At 42.8% G+C, this 15,622-nt stretch overlaps 1 protein-coding gene across 1 annotated transcript in view; it reads right to left on the minus strand.

Moving 5' to 3' along the window:
- The window catches only part of LOC310939274 (zinc finger MIZ domain-containing protein 1-like), an 80,056-nt gene that overhangs the window by 18,064 nt on the left and 46,370 nt on the right, over positions 1-15,622 (minus strand). Inside the window, exons 3-4 of the mRNA XM_083903981.1 lie at positions 12,628-12,741; positions 9,272-9,377 (exon numbers count right to left, since the gene is read on the minus strand). Coding sequence (XP_083760107.1) covers positions 9,272-9,377; positions 12,628-12,741 — 220 coding nt within the window. The remainder of the gene's footprint in view (positions 1-9,271; positions 9,378-12,627; positions 12,742-15,622) is intronic.

A 15,622-nucleotide genomic window follows, 5' to 3' on the forward strand; every position in this document is an offset into this window, starting at 1 on the left:
ATGCTTGTTGTCCCAGTTTCCTCACAGTGATCATTAAAGTTTCACCACTTTATTCGCACTCTGATGTAAGCTTTGCTCACAGCTCTAACTAACTGCTGTTCCACAGACAGGGGAAAAAAGGTGGTGGTGGTGGTGGGGGGAGGAGGAGGAGGAGGAGGAGGAGGAGGAGGAGGAGGAGGAGGAGGAGGGGGCATCATTAACATGCAAATCACCCAGAAGAATGAGGTAAAAAAACTGAGATTTATAAAGCCTTCGATGAACAGCCCAAGAACATGGGTGTGAATGATGACCGCAGGCAGGATGATAAAACGTGTGCGACATGCTCCACACTGTAACACTCAAACAGACAACGACAACAGCAGCCATGAAGACCTTTTTATTTTTTTTCCCCCTTCTAAATGACCGAACAAAAGCACAGCGGATGTCATTCCACGTACAGTATGTCAACATAGTTTGAGGACTGTGATGGAGATGATTGCTTGGATTCAGCCAGTGTTAAATGAGTTTCCTGGACAGCACTTTCAACACACAGCAAGTACCTGAGTCAGACTGACACCTCCTGCAGCAGCTGGTTTCTGTAGGGTTCAAATTTTACATTTTACTGGACGTTGCAAACATTTCTAAGATATTGAGTGAATGGCAACAGATATTGGATGGAGGAGTTGCTCCGTTTGTTCAAACACACTGATGAGGTGATCGACTGGATGGCTGAGAAATAGCCTAAAACTGGCTCTAAATGCAAAAAGAAAAGTACTATGAAGACAACGAATAAACATACTAGAATGGCCAAAATAATGAATATACTGCAACACAAAATGACAATTGGTCAATGCTAATTAAAAAAAAAAAAAAAAAAAAAGTAAATAAGTATAATAATGCATAATTGTTGATGGTGACAGTACGATTCCCTTTTTAATTACATTTTTTTCCAATGTTCCTTAAATGGATGTGCAGCTATTTGTGTGAGAAATAGCCTGGGTTGGATCATTGCATTTAGGATAATGATGTACACAGAAACATTATTCTGTGCAGGTACAGCAGTGTGTGTGTGTGTCTCGTGGCCATTAGGCCTGTAAAAGAGGAATTAAATTCTGCTGATGAGACTTCATGCACCTTTGCTGTCTTGCTTATCAATTACAGGAGGAGATGGAGGAAAACACAAGATAACGCAAAGGGCTTTCTTTCCCCCTGATTGCTGCTGTTTGTTATATTTCATAAAACAACATAGGCACTTGTATAGGACTTTGATGGGGGGAGCGTCCACCTATAGTTACACAAGGCATTCCAGTGCAGATTATCAAAATATTGAAAGAAATGGATATTTGCAGGAGTCTGTATCAAATATCAAAATCCTACTTTCGATTTGATTCGATAATTACATCATAACAAGAAGTGTAGAGTTGATATCAAGGATTTTAAAAGAAAAAAGGGTCAGAGGAAATTCTACACTAACATCAAAAACCAAAAAGTTCTCAGCAAAAGAAAAGAGAAGAAAATGAAACAACAGTGATTGCAACTCAAATGTATCTTGTCTTAGCATGTATGTAACTATGTTATAGACACAATTCAAGGAAAACAAGAGAATTGCCCAAACATGGACTTAACTGTTCAACTAAACAAAATCCTTCTCAGAGAAGAGAATGCAAAGACAGTGACATGGAAGCCAAACTACCAAAACAAAACAAAACAAAATGCACGTCTCTGTCATAGGTTTGTCAGTATTATGATCTAACGATGTCTGCTTGAGTGCTTTCATGTAAAAGAGTGCCACAGAATTATTAAAGGCGCCATATGTAAGAATGTGGCCAAAAACGGTTACTACACTCAAAATCAAAATACTGAGGTCTTTTAGGTTTTGTTTTCTCTGCCATTGTAGCTCAGACTTAACTGGCAACCCGTGGTTGCTCGGCAGCTGAGACTCTACTGACTGTAATGATTGGTAAACGGCGGTAGGTGGCGCCACATGCCAAAACATGATTTCAAAACAAACATGATTTGAGGTCTGCAAAATATTTTTTTAAAATGTAAATATTTTGTCTGTACTGTTGTTGTTGGTGAGTTCAGTTTGTTATATGAACATTATTCCTGGGACTCTGTGACATTTTAGGAGGATTTTATGGCCAGTTGCTTTAGATTTATCACATAATGCACCTTTAAATGTTGCAAATATACTAAGCATTATGGATATTTGTGGATATTTGAGTGGATCTGTTTTGCTTTAAGTCTGGATTATTAATGGAATCCAACTGCTGCAAAAGTTATGCAAGTATTTTACACACAAGACTTTTAGTCGTGGTATAGCAACAGAACAAATGCTTGATAATGCAGTCAAATTTACATCTGTTACTAGAACATGAAGACCACAAGAATCACTGAAATCTGTGAATTCCTACATAGTGGGAAATGTGCAGCGAGCCTGGCTGGTTGTGTCGTCTGGCACCGAGGGGAGTGGGTGTGATAAACTGTCAAGAGTCTCACGGAAAACGCCGCCTCAAGTAGGTCAGCACGACTCACAGAGATAATCAAGGCCATTTTGACCCCTTCTGTGTGAGCTGTAAGTGGGTCAAACGCAGCAGTCAGCTGTTGCAACTCTATCACACAGAGCCACTGCGAGGCACTCGTCATACTGTCAAACCCCATTCCGCTAGTCTAAGACATGGCAAGATGCCCGTCTGCACCTACCAGTGCAGGAATCAACCCTCTGCCTGTCTGCCCTCTCTACAGGGAAGGAATAATGTGAGGTTCCTCTCAGCAGCAGCAGACTATCCACTTTCCTCTCCTGTTATAGAATACACTCCCCCCCCCTGCAAAAACAATCTTCTTTAACTCGTGTTTCCTCCTTGTGACAGCTAACAGCTTCACAGCTCTGTCCTAATACTCACAGTGGCACAGCTCCCCCCGCCAATGTCTAAAATGCCACCCGCATTTCAACCACACTGACTCCAGCAATGCTCCTGCTTATTGCTCACTCTTCTCTTCACTTCACAGAGGGGGTAAAAAAAAGGAGGTGACTTGTGTCGAGAAACACTTTGGAGCATAAATCTGCAACAGTAGAACAAAGGCTGATACAGGGCAGCCGTAATCTTTGCACTACTGAAGCCAGCAGCTATTTTAAAGCTCTCTCGCTCTCTTTCTGTGCGTCTCTCTATCCCTCCCACCTCTCTCTCTTCTCTCTAACATTCTTCCTTTTCCCTCCCTCCCACCCTCCCCCGTCGTTTCCCTCAGTGTCTCAGGGCAGCAGCTTCTCACCGTTTTTTCCTCTCCTCTCTCCCTGCGTGTCCAGTGACTGACTGCACAATACACATCAATTATTCATGACTGCTCTCTCTGTTTCGCAGGCAAAACCAATCACAGATGGAGTCATTGCTAATGGGCTCCTGCTGTACTTGCCACCGGCTCCTTTGCACTCAAGCAACAAATACCCCAGAGACAATAAGAGGGAAAACAGGGATAAGCTGTTAAAAAAAAGGGGGGAAACTTCATACAGCGCCAGCAGCCATGAGGATAAAAAAAAAGAGAGGACACACATTTGTGGTCAAAGAAGGAAAAAAGGTACGCAGCAGAGTCACAAATAATTTAGCCAATAGTGGGAGCCAGTTTCTGCAGGAGTAAAGGGTTAAAGACAAGAGAGGGGGGAGGGGGTGAGGGGGGAGAGGAGAGAGAGGGAGAGAGGGAGAGAGAGTGTGGGTGAAAGGACAGAAAGAGAGAGAGAGAGAGAGAGAGAGAGCCAAATGCTTATCTCCTCACCTCGGATGTATGCAGCTGTTATTGATGTATCTTCTTTTTCTGTCTAGTGATCCATTGCTTGCTCTCCCAATACACACATTACACAGAAGCAGCCACAGCCACTTCGCCAGAAGGGAGAGAGGGAAAGGAGGGGAGGGATGGGTGGGGAGGAGGAGGAGGAGGGGAGGGTGGAGAGGAGAGGAGAGAAGAGGAGAGGAGAGGAGAGGAGAAGAGAGAGGGGGGGAGGGGGGGAAGGGGGGAGAAAAATGCAGGCAGCTCACATTTCAAACTTGCAAAGGGGGGTGGTGCCTAATGTGCTAGACAGCCTGTATGTTGGCCTGGGTCCAGAGCAGCGAGTAAAAGAGAAGCCTCAATCAATTCATTTTCAAGCATGAGCTGCAGCACAAGTCCTGCAGAAAACTGACGGTCGACGCAGTTCAGGTGGAAAACCAGGTGGAGCGGTAATTTCAGCCCTCGAATCTCGCCCGTGCCCATACTTATTCCATCAAACTACTCGTTGTAATTAAGGGCTGCGTGGAGGATGAGGGGAGGAGGGTGCGGGAGGCTGTGGCTTCCTCGATGAACAGGGGTTTGGGACTGGGACAGGGAGGGGCCAATTAGACCACATTTGTCTATTAGCGCACACAAGCCTGAGTGAGCTTTTGGATAAATAATTACACAGCTATAAAACATGTAAACTGTGGGCAGACACACCACCTGAGGCGGTCTGGAGCATCTATTGTCATCTGCAAATAAAAACACTTGCTTTCACCAGCAGCGAGTCAATTCAGGTGTTAAATTAGTGCCACTTATCTGTGGTTGAAATACAACAATGAGCATTTAATTAGAGGCATCAGGTCCAGTGGAAATTGATTTTAATATACAAACGTGCCTTTTTCTCTTTTGCTACATGCACTGTAAATTAAGGAGACCTCCTGCTTCTATGGACATAACAATTGGTGCCGCTAAAGGAGGAAGGACAGACGAGCTGAACAGCTCTTATCTCTGCTCTCTCCTGTCTGTGATTGCTCCCCTGGTATTTACTATCAGCCCGGTGCATGGTGGGTGACTTACAGCGCTGCAACCCGACTGCAGGTTAACACATCTATCATGGCTGACGCGAACCACGTCACAAGCAGTGATTATGCTGTTTGAAACAGACACATTGTCCACAGTGAAGCTTCTGCGACACTTTTATGTCTCTAAGAATCAGGTGTTGTAAGAATTCAACCGTGGACTCTGAGGTACAAGGCAAGGTTAAACTACTAGGACTGTCACTTTATTCAAAAATCGAATTTGAAGGAATTTGTAATGACCTGTAATTTGTTTGAATATATTTGAACATCCACCTCCCCGCCCCATAAATGTAATTAATTAACAATGTTAACAATCATTACTATATTAAAGGTGCCATATGTAAGAATGAGGCCAAAAACAGTTACTACATTCAAATTCAAAATAGCTAGGTCTTTTAGGTTTCGTTTTCTGACGTAACTGGCAACCCGTGGTTGCTCGGCAGCTGAGACTCTACTGACTGCAATGATTGGTAGATGGCGGTAGGTGGCGCCACATGCCAAAACATGATTTCAAAACATAAACATGACTTGCAGTCTGCAAAATATTTATTTGTATACAAATATTTTGTCTGTACTGTTGTTGTTGGTGAGTTCAGTTTGTTATATGAACATTATTCCTGAGTCTCTGTGACATATTAGGAGGATTTTATGGCCAGTTGCTTAATATTTAATACATAATGCACCTTTAACAGTGCTGCCAGTATTAATAACACTCAGCACTGAGTGGCGTAAGATGGAATAAGACTGCCTGAGTGGGAAATCACTGATGACAGGAGGAACCTTTGACAGATTTGAACTAAAATATAGGGTAGGTCCCACAACCTTTATGGTAGGAAACCTCCAGCTGGGTCCTAAGGGTAACTATATTAAAAAAAATGGTCCGTGAATATCAAACAGGTCATTACACCCCACTTTCAAAATAATATCAAACTTTGAATAAAAAGTAACAGCCCTACCAACAACTGCTGACAGTCACACAAGGTTCAGGCCACCAACAATGTTTTCAGAGTCTGTGTTATTGTCTATTTAGGAAAAGCCGCAGCTTAAGTACATGTTGAAGAACACCAAGAGAAGAGACAAAACATTTTGGTGTGCAGAACACTGGGAGGAGAAATTACAGCCCTGCAGATCTGTGTGTGTGTGTGAGAGAGAGATCTCTGTATTGTGTGGAATCACAGACGTCTCCACAGCTCAGTGGCAACATATCTGACCCCTGTGTCATAAGCACCACTTCACTGTGAGGCTCGATAAAAAGCTGCTGTATCGTACAGTTTAAAGGAGTATGTTGTGAAATGTATGGACTTGTGTCGAAAAGAGTTCAACTCCAGCAAACGTGTTCCTCTTAACCTTTGCCACCTTTATTTCCCCTTTTTAAACTAGAATGAAATTGCACCTGACACAAAATGGACTCATACAGAGCATTGTTATAGTATAAAGCAGGTGGTCACTGGACTCCTATTCAGGCTTACACTTCGTCATACTTTAACAAGTGGAAAAACCTGAGAAATGTGATAAAGCTCCCACTGTCAAAACAGCTAAACACAACAAAACAATCCAACATCTGCTGCTTAAATTGTTTTTTTTCTTTTATTTAATCAAGCTGAAACTGTTAAATACAACCCTCAGAGTGCACTGATCAAACCTGAAAGCAGTTCTGCATGTGTAAAACTAGTGTGGAGACAACCCAGGCTGACAGAGTGAGAACTGAAGCCCAACTAATTATGTGTTGAATAGCTATTTTACCAGGCATTTGTTGCATGAGAGACTGAACACCCCCCCCCCCCCCCTCGCCTCCTCCTTGTACATTGCTTCCTTTCACTCTATAGAGCCGAGGAATTCCAAGAGCTTGCTGAAGCGCAGACATTTGGGAAAGGGCAGCCCTGACCCTCCAGGAATTTAAAACAAATGGTGATTAAGCGTGTTTGTCAACGCTCTCGAACCAGACTGAACCATTAAACTCGTGCAGGAGGGTTGTGGCACTGGTGAAATGGGCCTAACAGGCTTGTAATGCACCCTATGATGAAGACAGTAGAGTGGGGCTGATGAGTTTATCCACACCAGGACGAGCGATCGCGTTGCTTTGATGTCCCCCCGCAGCTCTACGTGCGTGGTTTTGCCCTGAGGTGAGACAGTCCAAGTAATCGCAGATTAATAGAGCAGGCTAATCTCGTTCACAAAGAGGTCAGTACCGGCAGACAGACTCCCCTCCCCCAGGTCCGCCTGAGCAGTGAGGGCCGCTTACAAAAAGGCAAAAGGGCTACAACAGGCCAAACCCCAGAGTAAATCAATTAAAGAGATCAGTGGTACAATCCGCTGTGTGAGGAGTTTTCCATTTTCAGTAGGCTGCAAACATTATTAACAAAGCAAAGCTCTAATCCGCTCGCTCTGCTGAAATTCGGATACATACATATGTTGACAGACAAAATCAATAGGAGGTAATAATGAAGTTTTCCTCCGGAATAGATATATATTAGCAGTACCAGTAGGATCAAGGTCTATCTCATTGGGGTTTTGCACTTATAAGCTGTTTTCTGACTGCACAAAATGAACTAACTATCACCTTTAACTGTTGGAGGCGTTTCGCGATGAATCAATTTGTCAAAGCTACGACCTGTTTCGGCTGTAAGTTGACTGCAAACATTGATTTGCTCGTGCTGGAATCAGCTCTGTCCTGCCCTCAGCACAATTTCCTCCATGTTCAGGGGAAGGAATTAGATGATATAGCAGAAATGTAAGTGCAAATCTGATTCACTTTTTTTTAGCACTCATCCATTGACTAACAGAGCCTCCTCCTTTTCCCTCTCCCCCCTCCCCTTTAAACTTAGATGTTCAGCACAGATTGCAAGATGCAGAATGTGACTGTGAGTGGGCCTGTGGTTAAGAGAGTTGAGATTTGGCTTCAAATGCTCCCTGGACACTTGTGTGGCCCGAGGGTTTAGGCCGCACAAGCCTCTTTGTTAGCACAGATAAGGAACTAATATGAAAACAAATAAAATACAATTAAAAGTGGAGCATTTTATTTCTGTCTCTACTCACAACAATGAAAAAAGATGATCATCCTGAAGCCATGACAATGTTGGTAATTTGAAAAAAAGAGTTCACATTTCACAGATTTTTGCAGATGCTTCTACAGAACATTAAATTCAACTCGAGTATCTCCATGATTGTCTCCTCAGTGACCCAGCGTTGGACGGCTGACCTGCTGCAACCACACTGGCCCCCCGATCATGTGTCGCCCCTTGTTATCGGGGAGTGGGTCGTGCCCCTGGGGTCTGTGGAAGTGTCGTTTAAAAGCCATCCCTCGGCTGCCAAAGAAGGCTTTCTCTCATCTTAACAATCTCTCCAACTTAAGCCTTCACACTCTGTAGCTTCTGGGAGCTGCTCTAATAATATTTATGCATTCGCAGGTACATAATTGTCCATGAAATGCACTTTGGGATGCTGCCTAGACTCGAGTGCTTGCCACTTTCCAAATGACTACTGTTAACAGGAAATTATTCAGACACAGAATCAATTGGCAATCTTATCTAAGCCCATAAAGTAGGGCCTCAGATTTGATTTAGGATTAAGTAGAATTAGAACATTTGGCGTTGTGAGCTAATTGCCGGCACAGAGCGATTCCTCTCCTGCGGCTGACACAAGAATGACACCGCATGATTTGAAGCCTCATATCACCACGCATATAAAACCAGGAGCGGCATAAATCAGAGACGGCACAACACAAGTGAAAATTCAAACAATATGTGGCTGGAACTTTCATGTCCTAGTCGCCTCAGCAGAGAGGCCAAGCACACAGGATCCGTTGCGCAACAACAGTTTCCTTCATAACCCAAGACAGGTGGAAACCACCAATCACAAAAATAAAACAACAACTCAAAATATTCCTTGTATCTTCCAAACTTTAGACAGCCTTTACAGCTTCATTCCCGCTGTGCCTTTACTTTCAAGCTTCATAAAAACATTTAGGAGCCTAAATCTGCCCCAATAATCCATCAGTGCACTGATGATGGAGCCGCATGAAAACAGGAACTCATCGTCAGTGATACATGTGCCCTGTCAGAATATCCTGTCTTTTGTTCAAACTATACACACAGTTCTCCTTTTGAAAGTGGGATGTGACATGAAGTGAAAGTGTATGTAGATATTATGTTTAAGGGGTGAAAAGAATAAGTTTTTCTGCTTTTGAAATGTTTTCCTGGAAATCAAGAGAAACAGTGATGGTTGGGTTTTTCTGTCATTCAGAGAGTGATAATGATTTTGGGGAACGACTTTGTAAGGAAACTCATAATCAAGTTGAAATGTAAGATGTAAATCCTTACATGAGTGACTGACCGTTTGGCACACAGTTTAGTTTGTAATCCGTAAGCACAGTGAGAAGCTGCCAGAATGACGACAGAAAACTCTGAGCCCCGGACAGGACGGCGTGGCCAGATGGCCTGAGAGGTCGGGAGAGAAAACTCTGGTCTTACCTGCTGATTTTGGAGTGAACTTGTCCCTGTTGGCGGCGCACACAGCCAGGAGCCGATAGCCGAGGTCCAAGTCGTAACCCTGCTGTGCTGCTACGCGACTGACCACCTGAATACAGCGACAAAGCATATCATTCTGTGTCAGATGCTATTGTTTGCTTGATGGATATAAGAAATTACACAATCTCTGGGCCTGACAACACATATCTTGTATTATAGTGAAAGACTTCATAGAGAATAGGCCAATAATAAAGACAAGAGGTCATCACATTACCATGACAGATGGTACTTCAAGGATGTGCAGCTTAAGTTAATTATGTATGATTTTCAATGGTGGTTTTCAAGGTTTTATTAACTCAATTATCTTTATTATCAGAATGAATGTGGTCACAAAAATGACAGTTCCACAATAGCAGTCACAAGTGCCTACTTGTTTCCGAGGAGCTTCAAATGTATTATTTCATTTCTATAATTTCTATAATCATATTTTCAGTTGAATGTGAATGAGTCAGAATAAAACAGCAAGAGTTAAATTGTGTTTAAGTCAAGATGAGACTTGAAGAAAGAAATGCATTCTTATCTGGAATACGTATCATTCACATTGAGATGCTCCCAGTTACCTGCTGCTAATTTATTCATCACTCAGTCTGTGTCTAGGAACCGGTCAGTACCTGGTGAGAACTTAGTAAAGTGAAGGTTCTTGTCTTTCTACATTTTCATCAATGCGTATTATTACATGAGAGTGAAGTTTGGCAGAACCCGAGTCGAGATCTCTTCAAACATTAAGGATCGAGTGGTTAAAATGGTTGATCAGTTCCATATGAGTCGGTGGACAGCAAGATGAGAGGAAAAATGTGGCCTCTAAAGCATCCATGCCCGCTGAGAGGAAACATTAAGAGAAACATCCACATGCCATCACAGGCAATGTAAATCACTCTCATGTAGCACACGCTGCTTTGATTTACCATCACTATTATCACCTCAAAGAGACCTGCTTGTAGCTTTTCGACCTCCAGGACATTCTGATGCTTGCGTGGAGTAACGGTGCCTCACTACAGACACATTCTACTCGCCGCCTGTGCTTTTCATAGCCACGGTCCTGCTGTCACACTCGCGAAGTTCAAGACAAGCCCTGAGGTAGTACAGCTGAACACTGCTGCCTGCACCATGTCATTATCTTCTGTAAGTATAGTCTCGACGTGACACCAAAACACTGTGTGTATATCTGGCCTTTATTTATAGGCATTCCCCATTAAGAAGAAGATATACGAGTATAGGCTGTCTAATTAGAATCTAAACTGGTAAGGGACGTTTTTGCTAAATGGTAATTCCAGTGCAAGAATTTACAACGAGCAGTTCTAATTTCAGGACTTAAATTGTACACAAGCCAGCGGAGGCAAACGTGCGCCTTTACGTTCAACGTCTTATTTATTTGACCGACTCAATCGTCTCGATGTGCACAGCGAAGCTTTAAAGCTCAGCGACTGAAGACTTCATTTCCTCCGTCTTAGTCATTGCTATAAATGCGTGATCTCAGGGTACCTTTTGTTGCTTAAAAAAAAGCATACATTTTGGGCTTCTATAGCTTCTTTAACACTGAAATAATCGGCATTTTTTAAACTGGGATGACAAAGCGATTAACACCATTATCATTGCCAGTGGTTTGTCTGTTGAGCATAGTTTTTTTCAGTATCTCTAACCAAAGATATACACATAACAGTCGTTTAATCTGTGAGACAGTCAACTATTTATCAATTAAATATTTAATTGAGGAAAATCAAAACCGTTGACCTTTCAATGTGTTACAACATTCAATGCAAAATGACACAATTTATTCATCTCGTATGTAATTATCCTACAACAACACGACACAACATTACGATTGAACTGATTTGCCCCCCGTTTGCAGCATGCAAAACAGACTGCAGCCTTTCCGTTGTGCAGAGAAAGTTGATATCATAAATGCCAACGCTGAGGCAACAATGAGATACATTACGTGCAGGCTGAGGCTGAGTGATTTCACCATCACTACAATCAGATTCTCTGTAGTTTCTCTTCTCTCCTCCTCTTCTAACAGCTGCACAAACCGTACACAAAAGGATTTTCACGGCAGGAATCCAATTGAATTGGCCGAGCAGAGAAAAAGTCGTCTGCTGCCGCACATTAAAGCAGCGGCACAAACAATCACTGGAGCGACGCGTTGCTGCGGGTTTTCACTGACTTATTCGAGTGCAAATGTCAGGAGTTCCCTCGTCTGGTGGAGCCACGCTCACTCGATGAGGTTGCAAATCGCACCCAACAGGAACTATTCAGTACATGTCTGTTATCTGCTGCTGGAGGCGATGTATAAATGAACATGTTAAGAACAGCACCAGCAAGGAGACGAGTGACAGGCGAGTGACACATCTGCAATCCGACCATATTCTGCTGACTGTCTGCTCTCACTGTCTCTTAGCTCAAAGTTAGGATGGAGAATAATTCCTCCATTCAGCTCCACATCGATTTGAATTGACAGAGGAGCATACATTTGAGAAATACTCTTTAAAAAAAACTGTATAAAATTGATTTAATAGTTTGGATTTTGAGGCTTTTAGTTGGCCTGGGTTAAAATGGTTTGTTGTTTAGTGAGTTCATGTAGTTCAATATGACAAAAAAAAATAAAATAAACAGCTGTGTATTTTTTTTTTCAACACATTGTTTGCTCTCCTGACAAGGGTCTGAACAATTGGGGAAAATATCAAGTTGCAATTCTCGCTATTACGACTCTGATTTGATGAACTCCTCTTACCTGTTGCAAGGATGACAACTAAAGACGTGTTTATTTTTTTTTAATTTACATAGAATGGAGAGGGATTAGTTATAGATAAATATAGTAAAAACAGTACAGTACAGTACACCTCGTGTTTTGCGGTATACATCTCAAACACAGTCAAGTATTCCCCCCCCCCCCATGTCACGGGATACAACTTATTCAATTAACCAAAAGGCCCCCAGACGTTTCAGCGGGAGAATTAAAGGCTTTGAAACTTTTAAGCACTGATTGCTTTGTGGTTTGAGGACGTTATTGTGCTTGTCCTTTTCAAGTTCCACTGTGCCGATTTCATGAGCCGCAGCACAAACTGTAACTGAAGTCTCTGAGAGGTGACTAAGTCTCAGTAGTTTCTAACGGGTGAAATGCTTTTTTTTTTTTCTTTTTTTTTTCAGCGACCTCGGTGAAGATCAGGCTGCTAAACATTAGTTCTCTTGTGTCTCTGAGGAAATTATAGAAAGAGCCACGGCAGCAGTTGTTGTTGTTTTAGCGGCCCTCTCTCCTTGTCCTTGAACCTTTGTGTGTGTGAGACTGCAGCGAGGCAACTTACCGTTAGGCATCCCATCAGGCTTTGCTCAAAGGGACGCTGGAAGGCTCGCGGGTCGCCACACCAGTCCAGCAGCTCGGTCGCTGCTGTTTGAAAATTTGCTGGATTTTGTAAGTGCTGGAAGGAAAACAAAGGGAACATGAGTCCAAGAACATTCTGAGGTCACAGAGCAGCAGTATTTTGAGATACATATATGTAGAAAGTTAACCATTTATTTATTTATTTGGGTAAAAGTAACACAGAATGATACGACAGTGGACAGATGTTCAACCAAACCAATGCTCTATATTGGAAAATATATATAACATAAGATACCACCTGATTTATTGTATTTGTTGAATGAGAACTGGCCGTAACCTTCTGAATATTAAAGGTGCCATATGTAAGAATGTGGCCAAAAACGGTTACTACATTCAAATTCAAAATACAGAGGTCTTTTAGGTTTTGTTTTTTGACGTAACTGGCAACTCGTGGTTGCTCGGCAGCTGAGACTCTACCGACTGCAATGATTGGTAGACGGCGGTAGGTGGCGCCACATGCCAAAACATGATTTCAAAACATAAACATGATTTGCAGTCTGCAAAATATTTTTTTTATGCAAATATTTTGGCTGTACTGTTGTTGTTGGTGAGTTCAGTTTGTTATATGAACATTATTCCTGAGTCTCTGTGACATATTAGGAGGATTTGATGGCCAGTTGCTTTAGATTTATTATATAATGCACCTTTAAAACTTGATGAAGTACATTCAAAGGATGTTGGGCCAAACTCTGTGATGGGTGAAGTTTGACTGCCAGCTAAGTTTTGCAGCCTCTGTATTTTTTTTTCCAGATAAAAAGTGGAACAAGTTGATAGGGATGGAAATTAATTGGTACCAAAAGGAAATGATGAATATTTAAAGAGGGGTACAGCATTTGCAGCAGGTTTAAGACTGACTACATTTTGCAAATTTGCCTTATCACAGTTTAAATTACTTTTGCTCTAGATTTATTAAGTATTATTGCTCTGGGCTGAAGGAGTATGTCCCCATTAGACACATGCCTCCAGCTCACTCTCCCCAGGTTTTTTGTAACACTGCCTTGCCACTGAGTGCAATAAATCTCCTTATGTGGCTGCATGAATAGCAGAGGAAGCACTTATTCCAGCAGCCGGCCCTGAGCTGTGCTGTGACTTTATCTGACAACATACTCCTTGACCTACAGGCACCCCTTTATGGCATTCACTCTCAAACTACAGCCATCAGCCCACTCACCAAAACCTTTTGTCTACCTTGCTGTGGAGCCACACAGGAAACAGAAAAATCGAGCTCTCTGACTCAGAGTTGGTCACCGATCTTCCTCGAAAAGCTTTCAAACCTCAATATGAATCGTATTCATATAGCACACGTAACACCTCCACTCTGCAGTAATCTGTTTGCCTTCAGAGAGATTATGCACACAAGCCTTTGTGCAGTGCACTTGTACAAACCAGACACAAATGGCCTCCCACTCCATGACATCAAAGATAAATAGAGAGGTTTGTCGGTTTAAAGTGAACGGCTGCCATCTTAACATGTGTGCGCTTTGATTTCAGTGTGAGGGACTAAAAAAAGGAGAAGAGGAGACAACACAGCCGCTGCCTTGCTGTGCCAATTTCTTGTTTGCACTTTAGGGGGCAGCAGAGGTCAGGATTTGGTAAGGCTGCCTTCATATCAATTTCCAAAGCTGGTGTTTGACAAGGGCCGGATGAAACCAGTCTTGTTTGTTCTACGCTCTGTCCGAGACTGTTCCCCACTTGCTCATCATGTCTTTGTTAGAGGAGACTTGGATCAGACGTGGCGAGGCTTCTGAGGGTGTCACTTCTACTGGCGTATAAAAGAACGTCTCTTGGAGAAGCACACACACATCCACAGATGCTAAACTTAGATGAGTCTGGAAGCAAGACAACACACAGCATCAGCGCACCAAGAATGGAAAGAGGGAGGAAAACGAGGGGAATGAGGGAGAATATTAAGAGCGGAGGGGGAAAAAACACCACCACCACCACTTGTGCTTGAAGTGATTACTGTTCTTTGCACTCAGAACAATTGGTCCCACCAGTGTGGCTGTCACAGGGAGAGCTTGGCACTGTCATAGCACAGATGTTACCCCCCCTCTCTGGCCAAAACCCACCAATCAAACCTAAACTAATGGCCAAAAGAACCCTCACTGCTCACTCCCCCTTTACTCTCACCCAATGGATGAGGATGATCATCCAACATTTACACCCCAGTTAAAACTCAGCCCAGTTCAGCAGAAACAAAGACGCACAAGAGTTTCAGTGTCCTGAGAATGCAGCTTTCATCAGATACAACCTTCTTCTGTTGCCGTGTCTAGAAACAACTTGATCTGCACATCTGCAGCTAAAGTGAACGTGACAGTGCACTGCACAATCTGGCAGAGACTCGCTTCGCATTCAGAGACACAGCTCTCGGTTTTGCTGCTGTTTTTGTTCTACATTCACTGACGCCCCAGAGCAGTGAAAACATATTAATGGAGACAATTAACCCAAGAAAGAGCACAGAGGAAGACAAAAACAGCTGCATAGCCAGTGCGGCAGCACAGAGTGGGGTGTCTTATCTGGGAGAATTGACAATCAGACATTGAGGAAGTGCTCCTGCATGAAAGTCGAGTCCGCCGTTTCCACCAAAGCCCTGTATGGATCACTCTGTGTGGAGAGTCTGACAGCGGCGTGGCTTCCCCACACACTGAGAGCAAAAAAATACTGTCTCTGAAATAGACACCAGCAGTATCACAAAACCCCATCTTCCCCAAAGTGTTCACTACGGTGCAATTCTGAGATGAGAGAGGAAAACAAACTGCCGCTGAGGAACTATGTGCTGGGGTGAAATCAGATAACGGTGTCTTTTTGTATCACTTTCTAAACATATTCGTTTGTTTGGAGGTTAAACAAGTGAACATATTTATTTTTTGCAGTTTGACTTTCTGGTATTTACCAGCACTTTCACACAGCATAAGGAA

This window comes from Microchirus variegatus, assembly GCF_963457635.1.
Source record: "Microchirus variegatus genome assembly, chromosome: 17".
Taxonomy (NCBI): Eukaryota; Metazoa; Chordata; class Actinopteri; order Pleuronectiformes; family Soleidae; genus Microchirus; species Microchirus variegatus.